The sequence below is a fragment of the Fundulus heteroclitus genome, chromosome 17 (assembly GCF_011125445.2).
Source record: "Fundulus heteroclitus isolate FHET01 chromosome 17, MU-UCD_Fhet_4.1, whole genome shotgun sequence".
Classification (NCBI taxonomy): domain Eukaryota; kingdom Metazoa; phylum Chordata; class Actinopteri; order Cyprinodontiformes; family Fundulidae; genus Fundulus; species Fundulus heteroclitus.
In genome coordinates, this window is record NC_046377.1 from 25,480,274 (window position 1) to 25,497,314 (window position 17,041).

General features: G+C 46.9%; 2 protein-coding genes across 3 annotated transcripts in view; both read right to left on the minus strand.

Moving 5' to 3' along the window:
* ptpro (protein tyrosine phosphatase receptor type O) overlaps positions 1-7,998 on the minus strand; it is a 37,582-nt gene extending 29,584 nt beyond the window's left edge. For both annotated transcript variants that reach the window (XM_021323694.2, XM_021323692.2), the window contains exon 1: positions 7,632-7,998. In XM_021323694.2, the coding sequence (XP_021179369.2) occupies positions 7,632-7,679 (48 nt within the window). In that variant the 5' untranslated portion in view covers positions 7,680-7,998. The remainder of the gene's footprint in view (positions 1-7,631) is intronic.
* Positions 7,999-11,764: 3,766 nt separating this feature from the next.
* cradd (CASP2 and RIPK1 domain containing adaptor with death domain) lies at positions 11,765-16,470 on the minus strand. Its single transcript, XM_012876757.3, has 2 exons — positions 16,022-16,470; positions 11,765-12,224 (listed from the first exon to the last, which is right to left on the minus strand). Exons 1-2 carry the CDS (start codon positions 16,332-16,334, stop codon positions 11,908-11,910), a joined length of 630 nt encoding a protein of 209 aa, XP_012732211.2. The 5' UTR covers positions 16,335-16,470; the 3' UTR covers positions 11,765-11,907.
* Positions 16,471-17,041: the final 571 nt, after the last annotated feature.

Here is a 17,041-nt window from a genome sequence, read left to right on the forward strand (position 1 = left end):
TCACAGAATCCCACAGGATTTGGTTGCAACAACAAGCAGTTTTCTGGCTGTGTGAAAACGTTTCACAGGTAATTCTACAGTCAGTGGATGTACTAACACTATTAACTACTAGGATATTAGGTGCTGAAATATTTTACATGTTATTCATATTAAATATATATATATGTATATAGAAATATGTGTATATGTATATATATGTATACACATATGTAAATATATGTTTTTGTATATTGTTATTTATATATTTATAAATGTTAAATATATATATTTAAATGAATAAATTGCAAAATATTTCAGCACATGACTTTCTCAGTACTTGATAGTTTTAGAACATAACATAAAGTATAAGGCATTTGACATTTTAAAAGTTTTAAGCCCCCCCATGAACATGAGAAAATCCTCGTTATTCGATGCTGTAGTGCACATATTCCATAGTTACTGGAGGGAAAATAGGGAGTACCAATATGGCGGCTGGTGGCTTCACAGCGACTCGTTCAAACAGACGGTGATTAGCACTCCAGTGGATAATAGAGATCAGTGGCTTTGAAGCCACAAAAATGGATCCCTAACTGTTAGGTCCCTAACAGTTAACCTAATGCCTGAGGAACTCCAGCGGTTGTACCGTTTTACCAGGAGTGTGTAAAAGATGAGCAAATTAATTTCCTAATTTACATTAAAGTTCAGTGAAACTATCCTGTTATGAACCTTGACTGTCATTCTGCCGTCCTGACCGTGTTTAGCCAGTCTCGGCTGCTCGGTCAGCTGACAGCTGGAGAGGCGAGCTGGCTGCAGAGGGAACAGGCATCTCCAAAACCACAGAGCAGCATTCTGATGATTGAGTTTTACATAGCTACATTCTTCCACAAAAACATTGCAAAAGTTTATTTTATGTCACAGAAAATGCAAAATATCAAAGTTTAATCCCAGGTTTTGGATTTGCTTCTGACTTCAGGGCCTCCATGTTCTTAGAAGCAGCAGCGCTCCACCCACAGGTTGCTCAGTGAGAGCCACCAGAACTGCCAGACTCCTGGATAGGTGTGGAAACCTTTCCAGAAAATACTGAACCATTCCAGGCACTCTGTGAAAAGAACCTGGTAAAAGACGAGGAACGACCCAGACAGCTGTGTTATCTGTTTCATTTCTATTTCCTGATCATTTCTTGGACTCTACCACACATGAGGTGAACACAGTCAGAAGAACATCTTCCAGCCTGAGGTGCAGAGACGTCACATGACTTCCCTGTTCTGTGACCAGGTGACAGAACCAGAACTTGGAGCTTGATCCGCCCTGAGCGGTAACTGACCAGCTGGATTCTGGATCTGACCTTTTTCTCAGTCAGTAAATAACCCAGAGCTACCAGATGAAGCTCTGAGCAGATGTTTAAAAAGGAAAAGGTCTGATTTTCTGCGGTTCTTTCAGGCTGTGGGGGAGAGCGGCACGTTTAGCCGTTAACATGAAGCTCCAGAAGTGAGAACAACGAGGTTTCAGTCACTTCTGGAGCTTCCAGCTTCTGTCTGAATGGGTTTAGAAACGCCAGCAGCTCTTTGGAGACCTCCTGAAATCCATGTTGTAGTTTTGCTCGCTGCATTAGCCTTGCTAACGTGCTGAAGACGGTTTATAATGTGACGTCTGCAGTTATCTTTGAAACGGTAAATTTTACAGTGACTGTCACACAGAGGGAGTCAGGGCCTCCTAGCAGCAGGAAGCTACAACCTAATTCTGAATGTTCTGATGATGGCTCCAGGAGAAAAAGTCTCAAAAACAGGCCAGATAAGTGTGATGGTGCATCTCTAATTCTGCTGTCGCGTTAATCCACTGCAGATCATCAGTAAAGCCGATCTGAGGCGCTGTGATTACGGCAGGTAATAACGCCGCTGACCTTCTGCCGAGCAGCTGATGCTGCAGTTTAATTAGATCTCCCTGCAGGAGACGAGGCTCCTCGCTGTGTGCTCCGAGGAGAACCATCCTGCTGCTGATGCATCGTTACTCCCACAAAGACTCCGAGGCCACGGGCCACTGAGACGCGCCTCCATGCTGCCATGCCGCCATGACGCCATGCCGCCATGACGCCATGAAGGGAGAACGTGATCTGATCTCTGGGGCTGATGCTGAAGGCTGCCTGCTGTGGTTTGGCTCAGAGCTGCAGACGTTCCACGGTTCTCTGCTTCATCTGGACAAACTCTCAGCCACGTTCTACAGGTTCTGACCCAGTTCTGAGTAGGGCTGAACAATTAATCGCATTTTCAATATAATCGCGGTTTAAAAAAACGCAATTTCCAAATCGCAGAGTCAGCAATTTTTGGCTATGTAACAATTAGTGAATTAGACACGTCCATTAGGTGTTGGTAAAATGTTTAAAGTGGGTTTGCCTCCACATGGAAGGGAAGACAGTTGCAGCAGTGAGATAATCTAACTTTATTACTTGTTTTAGAGTTTATATAATCATACATAGCATTAAGTACAGGTCAATCAGTTTAATACATAGACTTGCTTGTTGGTTGCACTTTATGCTCAACAAGGATTGATGTCCAATTAAATTAAAAGCTGTTCTCTTGAATAATATTCTGATTAATAGAAACATTAAAAGTTCTTGTTTTAAATAGTCCTTGTCTACAAACATCTTTATTTAGAGGCCATTTTGTTGCTTGTGGTTAATGCAGAGAAAAGTCAAAATTTCTATTTTGGTTGAAATATATTGTAGGCAGAACTCAATAATTTCTGCTCTGAGTTTAGATGCTGCGGGTCTTTTAGCAACTAATCTGCACGGCGAGGAAACAAATTAATTTGTTGTTTTTATATGTTTAAAAAGACATGATAAATTAAACTGGGGGAAAAAAAATCACATTAAATCACAATATTAAGAAAAAAAATCGCAATTAGATTATTTTCCAAAATCGTTCAGCCCTAATTCTGACCCAGTTCTGACCCAGTTCTGGACCGAGGACATCCTTCAGAGCGGGCCGGGCTGCCTCTGACACGGCTGATAAACGCGTGTGTGGGTTCTAGGTTCTCTACAGCTCTCTGTTGGCGTGGAACCCTGTGATGGTATCTGTGTTCCCGGCTCCACAGAGGCTCTTTTACTGGGCTCAGCAGAACCACGTGGTGCCGGAGGATCCTGGACCCGGCTGTGTCTCCCTGAACAACGGCTCCTTGTCAGCATGAAGAGCTGCTTTCTGCCTCCAGGCAGCGGCAGCAGGAATCTGCCTCTAATCCCGGTTCTGCTGTGGAACTCCCCGTCTCCTCCGCCGCTCCTCCAGCGGATCAGAACCGCCTCCTCTGCAGTCCAGATTATTTGTGCTGACCCACATTCCTGATCCCAGAGTGAAACCCGGAGTCAGAGAGCATGTGCTGCTCCGCGGTCTGATGGAGGAGGAGGCGCAGAGGGAGACGATGGAGCGTCTTCCCCAGTCAGAACCCCCATGACCCACATTCAGCAGAACCCCCATGACCCACATTCAGCAGAACCCCACACTGAGGGAAGGTTCTGACCTCCTTAAAGCCCAACAGAACCCTGCAGGGGTTCCCCAGAGGAACCTGCAGGTTAACATTAGCCGCTCCACAGGCTCAGGTGTGTGACCCGGTATGAGGGGGTTAGCCGTTCTGGTTCTGGTTCTGGTCGGGTTAGAGGTGATGGACAGCTTAGACTCGTCTCCACCATCAGGAACAACCCTGAGGGGAAAATACTGGCCCGTTCCCATGGCAACAGAGACGAAATGAGGGAGCGGGGATGCTCGCTCCGTTACCATGGAAACGGCGCTGACGCTAACGATCGTGGTTCTGGTCGTCTGAGGAGGAGACGGTCCACCCAGAGGACCAGAGGAGGACCTGCAGGTCCGCTCCAGGAGAACCTCCTCTGGTCAGAGTCCAGATCATCAGCAGAAGCTGCAAACATCTGCAAACATCTGCAGCGTCACAGGAACGCCCTCACCTGCATTCACACCTCCATCATCCCTCCATCTATTCATCCATCACACCTCCATCATTCATCCATCATTCATCCATCCATCATAATAAACGTAACTCTAACCCTCATGGATCTGCAAACATCTGTTATCTGGATCATCTCCAGAACCTCACCACAGAACCAGTGGCCGACCCGTCTTGGGTTCTCCAGGGTTCTGATAGATCCTCGTCTTTCCTCTCGGTGCTCAGAGCGTCTCATCTGTTTCTACCCAGTCCAGCCGGACCGGACCAGAGCAGATCCACTTTAAAACGGGTTCTGGGCCAAGAACCGAGGAGGAGAACACCTGGAGAACTGCTGATCTGGAGCAGGTAACTGGACCGGGTCAGGTTCTGCTGTGTGCTGGGTCCAGTCTGAGCTCAGGCTGAACAGAACAAAAGGAGACAGCGCCGCCTTCCAGGCGACCGCAGCTTTTCATCCTCATCAATGGAGGGGGGGGGACATTATCATGCTAACGTCTCCTTCTGAGGAGGAGGAGGAGGAGGAGGAGGCCTGTGAAAGGAGCAGGTCCAAACCCGGTTCTGTTGGAACCGCAGCGCTGGAGACAACTTTTCCCCTTTCATGGCTTTGTTCTGACCCGGAGAACCGATCCGGAGAACCGACCCGGAGAACCGATCCGGAGAACCGATCCGGAGCCTCTGGATCAGGCTTCATGCAACGCTGTCTCTGCCTTTGGTTTCCTAAATGATCAAGTCCCCAGAACCAGAACCAGAACCAGAACCAGAGCCCAGCGGATCCACTTTCAGGTTCTCCTGTGTTCAGAGGTGGAGGACACGAGTCTGTTCTCTGAGACGTTCCACCTCCAGAGGAAATGTTCTGACCCACATGGACTAAAGCAGAACCGGTGCAGGACAGGAACCGGGTTTGGAGCTGGACTGGTTTAGGTTCCTCCTGAAGGAGCAGAACCCTGAGCGGGTCAAGATGGAGGACAGAACGGTTCCGTTTGTCTGATTCATCGTCACAGAAACACGTCTTCCTCCTTTCTCTCATTTATTAAACTGTCCATGTAAGTTTTTGCTCCAAATAGCACAGGAACATATAATATCCAGCCTACCTTTAGGATTCACTATGGAGGTTTGAGGAGGAGGAGGAAGAGGAGGAGGAAGAGGAAGAGGAAGAGGAGGAGGAGGAGGAGGAGGAGGAGGAAGAGGAGGAGGATAAGAAATAGGAGGAAGAGGAGGAAGGAGGAGGAGGAAGAGGAGGAGCTCCTTCATCACCTCCTGCATTCTTCAGTAAAGATCAGACTCCTCTCCCTCACAGCTGCAGGAGAACAGCAGGAGCTGCAGGAAGGAGAACGTCTCACACCCAAACCATCAGAACCAGAACCAGAACCAGAACCAGAACTGCTTTAATAATCCCAGAGGAAAATTATTTTCATTAAACGCTTCACAGCCGCTCTGCTCTTCTAAGGAATTAACCAGAGGAACCAGAGAGGAACCAGAGGAACCAGAGGAACCAGAGAGGAACCAAAGAGGAACCAGAGAGGACGACGGTCGGGTTCCTCAGCCTCTGATCTGGTTGTGTAACCGGCCGGTACCGGTGGGAACCTCGGTGACCCGGTTCCTGCCGCAGTTCTATTAAAGGCGGTTCTGATCAGAGCTGCTTGGCTGCAGGTTCTGATGTTTCCAGTAGAACCTGAGAGTCATCGTTGGTCCCTAAGAACAACCAGAGCTGATGAAGAATCGTCACAGCGATGAAGAGGAGGCTTCAGGAAGTTCTGATTCCTGGAACTCTGGGAACCCAGAGGTGGACCTCCTGGTCCATGAGGAGGCGCCCGACCCACCAGGCCGTGCTCCAGGAGACCTGAAGGGACCCAGGACTCTGGAGGAACCACGGTAACCCTCCAGGAGGCCTTCAGGGTCTGCTGGGGGTGAAAGATGCTCAACACCCAGAGCATCTTTCAGAGAGATTAGCAGACATACATTTAATCTGAGCTCCAGCTCTGCATGGCTGACAGAGCGGTCTCCTCACTGCGCCCCCTGCTGGCAGAACGCTGCATGCAGGCTCAGCTGGTTGCTGGGAGACCAGAGGACTTTCCCAGCATCCCGCAGGTTAAAGCAGCGAGCTGCGGTCCGCTGTCTCCTGGAGGAGGAGCAGCGGTCCAGACCCGGTTGGACTGAGAGCTCGGGTCGGTTCTGCTGCCGACTGCCCCCCCCCCCCCCCTCAGTGTTACATCACTTCCTGCCGCCCATAATGACCATTAAAAACTGGGACTGGTGGATCACCTCTGGTTAGAAATTAGGTTTTACACTCTGTCTCTCACGAGGTCCAGGAGAACCGGGTCCAGACATCCATCAGGAGAACCGGGTCCAGTTCTGGAACTCACCTCCAAGGTCCAAATCAGGGCCAATTCCAGACTGAACGTGGATTTGGGACCAAATGCGGTCCGATGTGAGACTGTCTGATTGTTGAAACCAGGACCAGAACCACAGATATTCATCTGATTAAAAAGAGAAACATAAAGCTGGATGTTGCCAACCCGCAGCGGCCCGATTGGACCTGAAGCTGCCTCAGACAGGAAATTTGAAACCGGACCATCAGATAAATCAGAGTGAGCTCATCCTGGCAGAGATGAAGTAATAAAGCCAGATGTGAGAGGAGAGACGGCTCCTGCTGCTGGACAGAACCTCTCAGGTCCAGAACCTCTCAGGTCCAGAACCTCTCTGGTCCAGAACCTGCTCTCAGGTCCAGAACCTCTCTGGTCCAGAACCTTCTCTCTGGTCCAGAACCTGAGGACAGGAACCACCATGAGCTCTGGAGCCAGCGGACCTCCTCCATCCCAGCTGGACGGACCGAGGTTCTGAGAATTCACTAAACCGGGTCTAGATCTGCTTAGATAGAAGCTGCAGACGGGAAGCCTGCTGTGGCAACACACTGCTACTGTGTCACAACGTGTGTTACTGTGTGTTATTGTGTTACTGTGTGTTACTGTGTAATGTTGTATTACTGTGTAATGTTGTGTTACTGTGTGTGTTACTGTGTGTTACTGTGTGTTACTCTGTGTTACAATATGAGTGTTAATGTGTTACTGTGTTACTGTGTGTTATTGTGTGTTATTGTGTAATGTTGTGTTACTGTGTTACAATGTGTGTGTTACAATGTGTTACTGTGTGTTACAATATGAGTGTTACTGTGTGTGTTGTGTTACAGTGTGTTGTTGTGTTACTGTGTGTGTTACAATGTGTGTTATTGTGTGTTAATGTGTGTTACTGTGTGATACTGTGTGTGTGTTACTGTGTTACAATGTGTGTTACAGTGTGTTACAGTGTGTTATTGTGTGTTATTGTGTGATACTGTGTGTTACAATGTGTGTTATTGTGTGTTATTGTGTGTTATTGTGTGATCGTCAGTGATGCTGACAGACATGCAGATCTCAGTCAGGCTGCAGCCGACTGACCCACTTTCTGCGGGACACAACGAGCTGCTGGCTGCCTGCACACAGACCATCCACCCAGACACACGCACGCTGAAAACACGCACGCTGAATCACGCACACACTGAAACACGCACACACTGAAATCACGCACACACTAAATCACGCACACGCTGAAAACACGCACACGCTGAAAACACGCACATTTCATTCAGCCTGGCCGCCTTCAACCAGACTGGTTCCGAACAAAAGCCGCCGAACCTCTGGGCCCATTAGAGTGGTTGGCGGCGTGCTTACCTGGACCGAGCCGAGCAGCAGGACCGCGAGGAGCGGCGGGGGCAGCATGCTGGCTGCCGGGCTCTGAGCGCCTCTCACCCCGGCCTGGAGCCCCTCCGTCTGCTGCGCATCCAAACAATGGCGCTGGTTCTGCCGCAGCGGCCGACGCTCCTGCGCTCTGCACTGATTCGCTCTGCGGGAGATTTCTGCTGCGCACCTCTAACTGCGCATCCTCAGCCGAACCGGACCTACCGAGGCGAAGCGGGCCGGGCTCCGGGGTCCATGCCGCGGCCTGGAGACTAACAGGAGGTCGGTGTCGGTCAGCGGGGATGAAGCTGCTGCTGCGCGGCGTCGCCCCGCCCCGCCCTGCGCTGCGCTCCGGAGGCTGCCCGGTCCTCCTCCTCCTCCTCCTCCTCCTCCTCCTCCTCCTCCTCCTCCTCCTCCTCCTCCTCCTCAGCAGCTCCCACAGACCCAAAGATCAGCGGAGCAAGAAGTTCTGATGAAACCGGGGTCTCCCAACGCTGGATTCGGAACCAGCTCGGAGTAAAATCCGCCTCCAGTAAATCAGAAATGTTAAAAAGTGTTTTTTTGGGTTTACAGAATAAAGTTCATCCTGAGGTGTACGCACCTGCTGCGGAATAAAAGCCAAAAATCATTTGGACCGTAAAGCTTCCGGAACCAGGTGGGTCCAGACCAGAACTGCAGAGCAATCTGCTGGTTCCCAAAGAACCAGCAGATTGCTCTGCTTGGATCCAAGCACAGGGCGACGGTAGAGAGAAAAACACGGCCAACGTTTATTGACTTTAAATCAGATTAAGTGTTCCAGGTCAGCCAGAATTACAGAATTTATATCTGCTACGTTTCCTTTCTTCAGTATCTGACAGATTTACCCTTAAAGCTAGGCGCTAATGCTGGAGAGCTAGCGGCTCTAAGCTCCGCCCCTTTCCTACAAAGCCCCGCCCCCCAGAGCAGCTCACCAGCTTCTCCAGATAACTCCATTCCTGGGGAGGGAGGAGCTGAAAATGTCCATGCTGACAGGGAGGAGGACCAGACATGAAGGAATCTGATTGGCTCTGTCCATTTAGACCGAAGCTCAGGATTGGTCAGTTTTCCAGGCCTGCAGCTCTCACAGAGGTCTGATTTTACCTTTTCTGAACACACCATGAATTGACTACTGTCAGGCTGGAAGGAGCGTTTCACCCAGCAGAACAAGAAGTGATTCTGAGCAGGAGTACCAGCTGCAGCTGGAAGAGGAGCACCCCCCCCCCCCCCCCCCCCCCCCACTGGAGCGTTGGTGGTCCTCGGTGCCTGGGGCTGGGTGCCGGCTCGCTCCTGGCAGCTGCTTCGCGGGGTCTGGGCCACCAGGACTGTGTCCCTGGGCCTCAGGTCTCTGGGTCTCGGGTTCCTGGGTCTCGGGTCTCGGGTTCCTGTGTTGGTCCCTCTTGGGCACCTTTGCTGTGGGGTTCCCTTCGGTTCTCGGGGTTCTGGTTCCCCAGCGTCTGCCTCGGTGCTCTGGGGGTCTTTGGTCACTCTCACCAACACCTCCAGGGGGAACCAGGTGCTCAGACTCACTTCTAGAAAACCCGTCATCATCTTCAGCCGTCACCTTCTTTCTATACTTCCTGTTTGAACAGAGGAACCTTCAGGTACCTGGATATTGGACCCGAGGGGAACCAGTGGAGCTCCACGGTGCCTCCATTCATCTCCAGCGTTGTCTAATAACCAATCAGAGGCTTACGCATAAATGACTTCAACTGGGTTTTACAGCAGAACCAGAACCTGAGGTGAGAACTGCATGGACTGGGTCAGCAGCATGGGACCAATAGCTTCCTGTGGTCCAGTTGATGCTAACGATGATCCGTTAAGCGATCCGTTAATCACCATAAAGGTGGATCAGAACCAGAACCTCAGGTCCAAACATGAAGACATGATCTGCATCTGAGAAGGTCTGAGGCAGCGACACGTTGGACCATCCAGGATGATGTTTTCACCAGAACCAGAACCTCACCATTCTAGAACTGCTCGGTCCAACAAGGTGGTTCTGGTGAGGAACCATGGAGGGAGAGCTTTGAGGCAGCAGAGAGCAGCTACGGAAGCCCGGATGTCCCAGCAGGAAGCCAAACGTTATGAAAACACATTTCAGGAGAGAAGCAGAACTGTTCTGGTCCTCCTGGGATCAGGTCCATTCCAGCTGTTCTGGTTCTGGTCCCATTAAACCGAGTCCAGTCAGTCTCTGCGGATAAACAGCGCTGCTCTGCCCCCTGTCGGTGGGAACCCCGCAGCGCAGATTCCGCGCACCAGTTCCCCCTGTGCCGGGAGCGCGCATTGCAGCCGCGTTCACGGGGCTTCTAATTGATTTATCGGCAAAACAACTCATAATCATGTCAAGGTTGTAACATTCAGTAAAATGGGCAGCTGTTGTTTACAAAATTGTAAAATTAAATTAAATAAACGAGGTCTTCTTACGCTGTTTTGTGTTATTTTAAACGCCAAGATAATCATTTTCCAACTTTTGTCACTTAAACTTGACAAATAAAATAAGTCACCAAACACAGTATTCTAACATGTAGTGTGTATTTATGATTTATTGCTGAAATAAGAGGATGGAAACTGGCTGATAGCACAAAAGTTAAGACTTCCTGAAAAGAGTGCAGACTTCCTGGTAAATCCCGCTGCAATGTAAAATATGACAGATTACTGGATTAAGGACATTTCTAGTATAGAAATATACATGCTATCACACATAACAATTTTAGAGAATTTGGAAACAGTTGCTCTTTATTTCCCAAAGTTATGGGGGAGGAGAGAATGGATATTTCAGCTGCCGAAAGACCGCGTTTATTTACTTTTATTTCTAAAATTAAACACCATCTGCAGATTAAACTGAATGTTACAACCTTGACATGATTATCTGAATTGTTTTACCGAGAAATCAACTAGAAGCGCCGTGAACGCGGCTGCAATGCGCGCTCCCGACACAGGGGAACAGATTTTCTCGGGGAAGTGAATTTCGCACCGGGTTTCATGACCGAACCACCGAACCTGAACAGTTACGCTGTTCTGATCCAGTTCTGCTCGGTTCTGTTGGATCCGGAACATGCTGCCGAGGAATCATTCACAGAACTTCCTCCAGACCTCATTAATCGACTCAAAATCTGATTTTATTCTTTCTGTTCATGTTCAGTCTTTATCTCTAATAAAAGCTTCGGTGCTGAAAAAATATCTAATAAATTAGAAATTAAATAAAACATTTACAGCTAAAGTCAAACTGATGTTATAATATTTAGTTTTTAGATTGTCCAAACTGTTTCGGTCCGACGCTCCGGACACATTTACCTCCAACTGGACCCTCAGCCGAACCGGACCTGCTGACCCGAAACATTGAAAACATTTTGGTTTTATTTTCACATTTGATCTCTTTTCAGTAGTTTAAACTTTATTTTATTGAAAATACTAGATGAAAAACTTGCGTTTGCTTTTTTATTTTTTTTTCCAAATCATTTTGAAAATGTTGGTTTTAGTACATTTTAATTTTCTTGTTAATTAGTTTTCTTTTTCTCTTAAAATGTTATATTTTAAAAAGCTTTTTTCCCTCTGATTCAGAAAAACTGTTTTTTTCTTTCAAATCAAATGTTCATAATTTTCCTTAAATTCAGAATTAAAATCCATTGGTTGTTTTTTTTACCATTTAGTTCTGCAGAGCCTCAGGTTCTGAATGTTCTGCGTGAGGATGAAGAAGCTGCGGTGTTCTGAGGTTCTGCTGGAGTCCGGCCGGACCCGTCAGTCCACCTTAAATCCTGAGCGGGACAGGAAGCCCGTCTTGAGGAACCTCTTCTTCTGTTTTTAGACACAAAGGCCTCTCTCAGCATTTCCTCTGAGAAATCCAACGGGTTTTCCAGAACCCGATCTGGGTCGACTTCCAGGAACTGCTGGGAAAAACCTGAAAACCGGTGAGGAGGAGTAAAAGCTGCAGACTGGCCAGAACACGGCCTTCCTGCAGGACGCTGGTGTTCTGTAACCGTGGTTCTGCTGCAGAACGTTCCCTCTCTGGATCCACAGAACTCGCCTGGTTCTGGCTCACCTGCAGTGGGAAACTTCCCGATCGGTTCTGGAAATTAAATTCTGATTGAAATGAAACATTTTGAACCAAAAACCTGAAGAAAAAAATAGATTTTTTATTAAGTTCTGACTTTATCTTTATTATTCAGCACATTTATGGACATAAAGCTCATCAGTCTCTGACTTTGGACCAAAGTTCTGCTCTTCATAAAGCCAGACTGGACCCGGCGGTTCCGTCTCAGCCCATGACGACGTCCTCCAGGACAGACGGATGGAGGTCGGCGGCCTCCAGGCTCCGGAGCAGCCGGCCCAGCGTGGCGTTCCGGCCTTCGGACCGCCTCCACAGAACCAGGCCGGCCAGCGCCGCCGCCTGGGTGTTCAGACTGTGGTCGGCGCGGCAACGGTACAGAGCCTCAGACGACACGCCCAGGTCCAACAGAACCACCTCCCACTCGGCGCCGAGTCTGGAGGCCAGCCGGGACAGCTCCCGATCCGAAGGAACCTTCTGCAGAACCGAGTCCGGGAGGCGGAGCCGGGGCGGAGCGGCGGGAACGTCTGCGGACAGTTTTCCCGTTAATCACACGTTTTTCTCCGTTAACGGAATATTCTAAATATTCATTAAGAAAAGTAGAATCAGAATTACATGTCAGACAATCTCAGCATTTAAACTGGTTCTGTCTTTAGAACCAGAACTCTTTGACATCCAGAACTTATTTGTGGACAAACCCAAGTAGAATTTCAGATTTTGTTGACATTTGAACCAAAAACCTGCATTAAGATAAATGTAACTCTTAGATCCAGCTGATCAGAACCATAAACTGATGAAAATCATTATTTTGATTTAAGGCCTATAGCTATAATAAATATGGAAGAGAAAACCCATTGAGCAGATAAAAAGCTGCTGCGCCCCCCACTGATGCTGCCCTGGGCCACCGCCCACTGCTGGTACCAGACAAACTGGGCAAGCTCACTGAGACTCAGAACCAGACCCATTTGGACCTCTTCCTTTCACATAAGTTATTATTGATTGGGTTTCTCATCCTCCATGGATGATGAGAAGATAACAGATAATTAATTATCATCTGTGAGATGATTTCTGTCGTTAAACTCCAGGAACATTCCTGGTTTCATTCCTGGAGGAGAACTCTTGGTTCTTCGGTTTTTCCCGCTCTGGGTCGGACCTTTCTTCTCCCCTTAACTCCAGTTAAACTTCTGGATCATCATCTTCTGGGATTAGAAACCTGAGCAGGACCGGAGACCCAAACTCACATTTACGAGCTGGACCCGTGGACGGCTGGTTGAGTTCTGAAAGACTGCCAAAGGTGGACCTAACTGGGTCTGCTGCCGGTTCTCCTGGGAGTTCCTCAGCGTTTGGGCTCCAACAAACGGGAGGAGAACCAGGAGGAGAACCAGGAGGCCGAGTTCCTGGAAACTCTGCTTTTACCGAGGCGGAGCAGAGCTTTCCTGGGCAGCAGGTTCTGGTCCATGTCTGACCCTGGAGACCCAGCAGGTTCTGGTCCATGTCTGACCCTGGAGACCCAGCAGGTTCTGGTCCATGTCTGGCCCTGGAGACCCAGCAGGTTCTGGACCTCGTCTGGCCCTGGAGACCCAGCAGGTTCTGGTCCTCTCCAGATGCTTCACGCTCCTCTGCAGCTGCGTTTTCCAGGTTTTCCAGCTTTCCTCCTCTTCTTAACGCGGTTTTCCAGGAACCAGCCGGATGTTTGGACCCGGTTCCTCATTTGGACCCGATTAATCTGACGTGGCATTTTTCCCTTTAGAAACCCCAGAACCTTTGAGTCGGTTCTGATCCTGTGTTTCAGAGGAAATCGGACCAGCTTCACTATGAAGCGGACCGGATCAGTTTCTGACGCTCCGGTTTTCACTCAAGCATCAAACGGAGATAAAGCCCAATCATCTGATGGGTCGCAGAACCTGAGCAGAACCTTCATGGATCCCAGAGATTCTCCAGCAGACTGATTAATCGGGTTATAACTGAGTTCCGGTTCCACCGGGTCGATTTACACGAGTCAGAACATTTTCCAGGAACTCGGTGGTCTCTGTGTTTCCACAGAAGAACATTTCCAGGAACCCCCCCCCCCCCTCCCCCGACCCGCCGGGCCCGGGTTATTTCTGCAGACCAGCTCCAGGTTTTCATGCTGCCGAAGAGAAAAATTCTGCCGGGTCCGGTTCTTAAGGCCCAGAAGACGGCAGGAACAGATGAAACGGGTTTAATTTGCCAGAACCTCAGAGGATCTGATGAACAGAACCGGACCGGACTTCTTTTCACGCAGTTTCACAGAAATATTCAAATTCTAAACCCAAAGAGACATTCAGCAGAACCGGAATCCTCCAATTAAACATTTGAATTTTTACTGAAGGAAACAATGAAATAAAAGTATTAAAATTTCTGAGCTGGATAAAAATCTTTTAAAGAAAAACCTGGAATCGATAAATTGCATTAATGTTGGGGCGTTTGGTTGTTACAACAGGACAACACTTTGTTAAATAATCATATGTCACTTATAAAGATATTGAAAGTGTGTGTGTGTGGGGGGGTAATTTTTAAAAAGCAGCACCTGTGAATAAAAACTGTAGCCAGAAAGATTAAATTGTTACCATAGTTTGATTCTTTTCTCCCCGTCACAAAACCAACCTTTACATTAAAATTCAGAAGTGGAATAGAAATATGTAAGATCCGTTACATAATTATTATACATTAAAGACATTATAATTAAAAAAAGAGATGTCTTAATAACTGAATCACAGAATACATAGTTTTGGTATTTATGATGAATTTCTTCTGTAAAAAGTCATTAGAAGAATAAACGCATCATTTTTAAATCCTCTCCTTCTAAGGAGAAAGAGACGTGGTTCTGATTTTCTTTAAACACATCATCATCATCATCATCATCATCATCATCATCATCATCATTTTTGAACAAATCTTTTCTCCTTAATGTTGACGAACATCAAAGTCAGAGTGTTTCTTATGAATTTATTGTTGCACTTTTTGTCAATAAATCAAAGCCATTTCTAGTCAAAGATGATTGGTGAATTGTTGAATTGCCGTTTAAAGCTTATTAAATTTCGTTTTTGTCCATGTTAATGTGTATTTTTTGCTAAAAGCATCACATGATACTTCCATAAAGTGTAGAACTGATTCAATAACTTTGTCTGTTCCATCTTTGTAAAAGAATAATTTTGTTTTATCAGGATGACTCTGGTGTCCAGATGGGGACAAATGTGGAGAAAATGATGTTTAAAATACGTTTCCAACACTGCAGAACCCGTTTATGGACGTCTGGTCATTTTATTGGTATCACATCTCGTCAGGAATGTAACGGCACCAATAAGTTCTGAGGAGACTTTTATGAAGCCCTGCAGAACCGGAACCGTTGATGGGTTCAGGTCACACCTCGGTCCTCTGCATCAGATCTCCTGATAGGACGGCATCTGTTCCTCCAATCAAACTAAAGTTGTTTTCATGTATTTTTTAATCATTTTATCAGATATATACAATGAATAAGCTGAGTAAATGAACTCAGATAAACTTTCTAGTTTAGTGAGTAAAATACGTCCATAAATAGATAAATCTCTGTGGAGACAACCGTTGAGAATGACTTTATGTTTCTGAAGCGTTAGTTTCTATGATACTTCTCTTAATTCTTCATCCTTTGAAATGTTGATCCCTAAATATTTTACCTCTTCTCTAACCAGGATTTCACCAGCAGCAGTGAGTGGACTATCATTAATATTCATTATTTCACATTTCTTCTTATTCTAAAGTAAACCAAAGGCTGTAGAAAACCTTTACATCTCTTGCAGCTCCTTTGAAATTTGAGTTATATGTTTGTAAACCAAGGCTGTCATCTGCTGGTTGAGTGAATACCAAGGAGCTTCCCATCACTGGAGTTATTTTTTATTAAAACCGCTAAAAGTTCTGTCATGATAATAAACAACAGGTGAAGCAGGACAACCTTGATGGACGCTTCTTTTACTATTAAAACGTTCCGGAGGGCAAAGATGCTGAACCATGGATGTCTGTAAAGATATTTTTAACTCTTCCCTAAAGCCTAAACACTTTTAAAATAAAGGGGTGTTCCACCATATTAATAAAAAAAAAAAAAGGTTCCATCATCATCCAGACGCTCATAATCCAGCAAATCTAACACCAGTGTGATATTATTATGAAACCAGATTGAAATAAACCAGATTTATAATCTGACATAAATCATCTTTTAACCTGTCTGTAATCATTCCAGAAAAAGTAAAAAAACAACAATGCATGTTATCTAAGCCATTACAGGCCTTTAGGATAAAGCTTGATGCTCCAGACTGGGTTCCGCCCTCACCTGTGGACCCAGGGCCAGGTGTGTGCCCCCCGGCTGAGCGCTGCAGCTCCAGCAGCAGCTGCTCTCGGATCCAGCCGAAGTCCCGCAGGGCCTCCAGGAAGGCGCCGAAGGCTCTGGGCCCGCGGTTCGGCAGGATGTCCAGCAGCTTCAGGTTCTTCTGCTTGTTGGTCAGCTGACCCTCCACCTGTTCCACCTGGGCTTCCGTCAGAACGCCCTCCTGGAACAGAAGCGGAACGATGGTGTCGCTGACCAGCAGCTGGTCGGACAGCTGCACCCGGAACTTCCGGAGCAGCGCTCTGTGCTGCGGCTCCATCAGAACCGCCGGAACCGCTCAGCCCGAACCAGCCGACTGGGTCATTCGGAACCAGAACCAGTCCCGGTAATGGAAACGGGTTCCGCCGGGACCAGCCGCTAATATCTGGAGCTGTGTCCGGGATATTGTGCTCGACTGGAAACAAGGGCCGGAACGAATGTTACTATAGCAATAATATCCTCCTCAACGAATCCTTAGACAGTGTGTTAATATAACACAGACATTATATAGGTTTATATTACATTATATACGTTTATGTCTGTTAATATAACACAGATATTATATACGTTTATATTACATTATATACGTTTATGTCTGTTAATATAACACAGACATTATAAACGTTTATATTACATTATACACGTTTATGTCTGTTAATATAACACCGGCCTCTGATAACGTCGGTAAACGTTCAGCACCGAAACAGTCCGAATATTAGGGGAAAAAATTAACCTTCAGACTGAATACAGAGGAAGGAAAGCTAATTTTCCAACTGAATTAAGAGATTTTGGAGGCAAATCAGATCTAAACATTCAAGCATGTTGCTAAATGTTTACTCAAATGTTGGAAACAATGAATAAAATAAAGATGATTTGTATTTAATGTTGTTATATTAAGTTGCTTGGTTGTGCTGCACTCATGGGTAATAAACGTTTTTTTTCCTATTAATTAATGAAATACATTTAAATAATAAAATACCAACATTA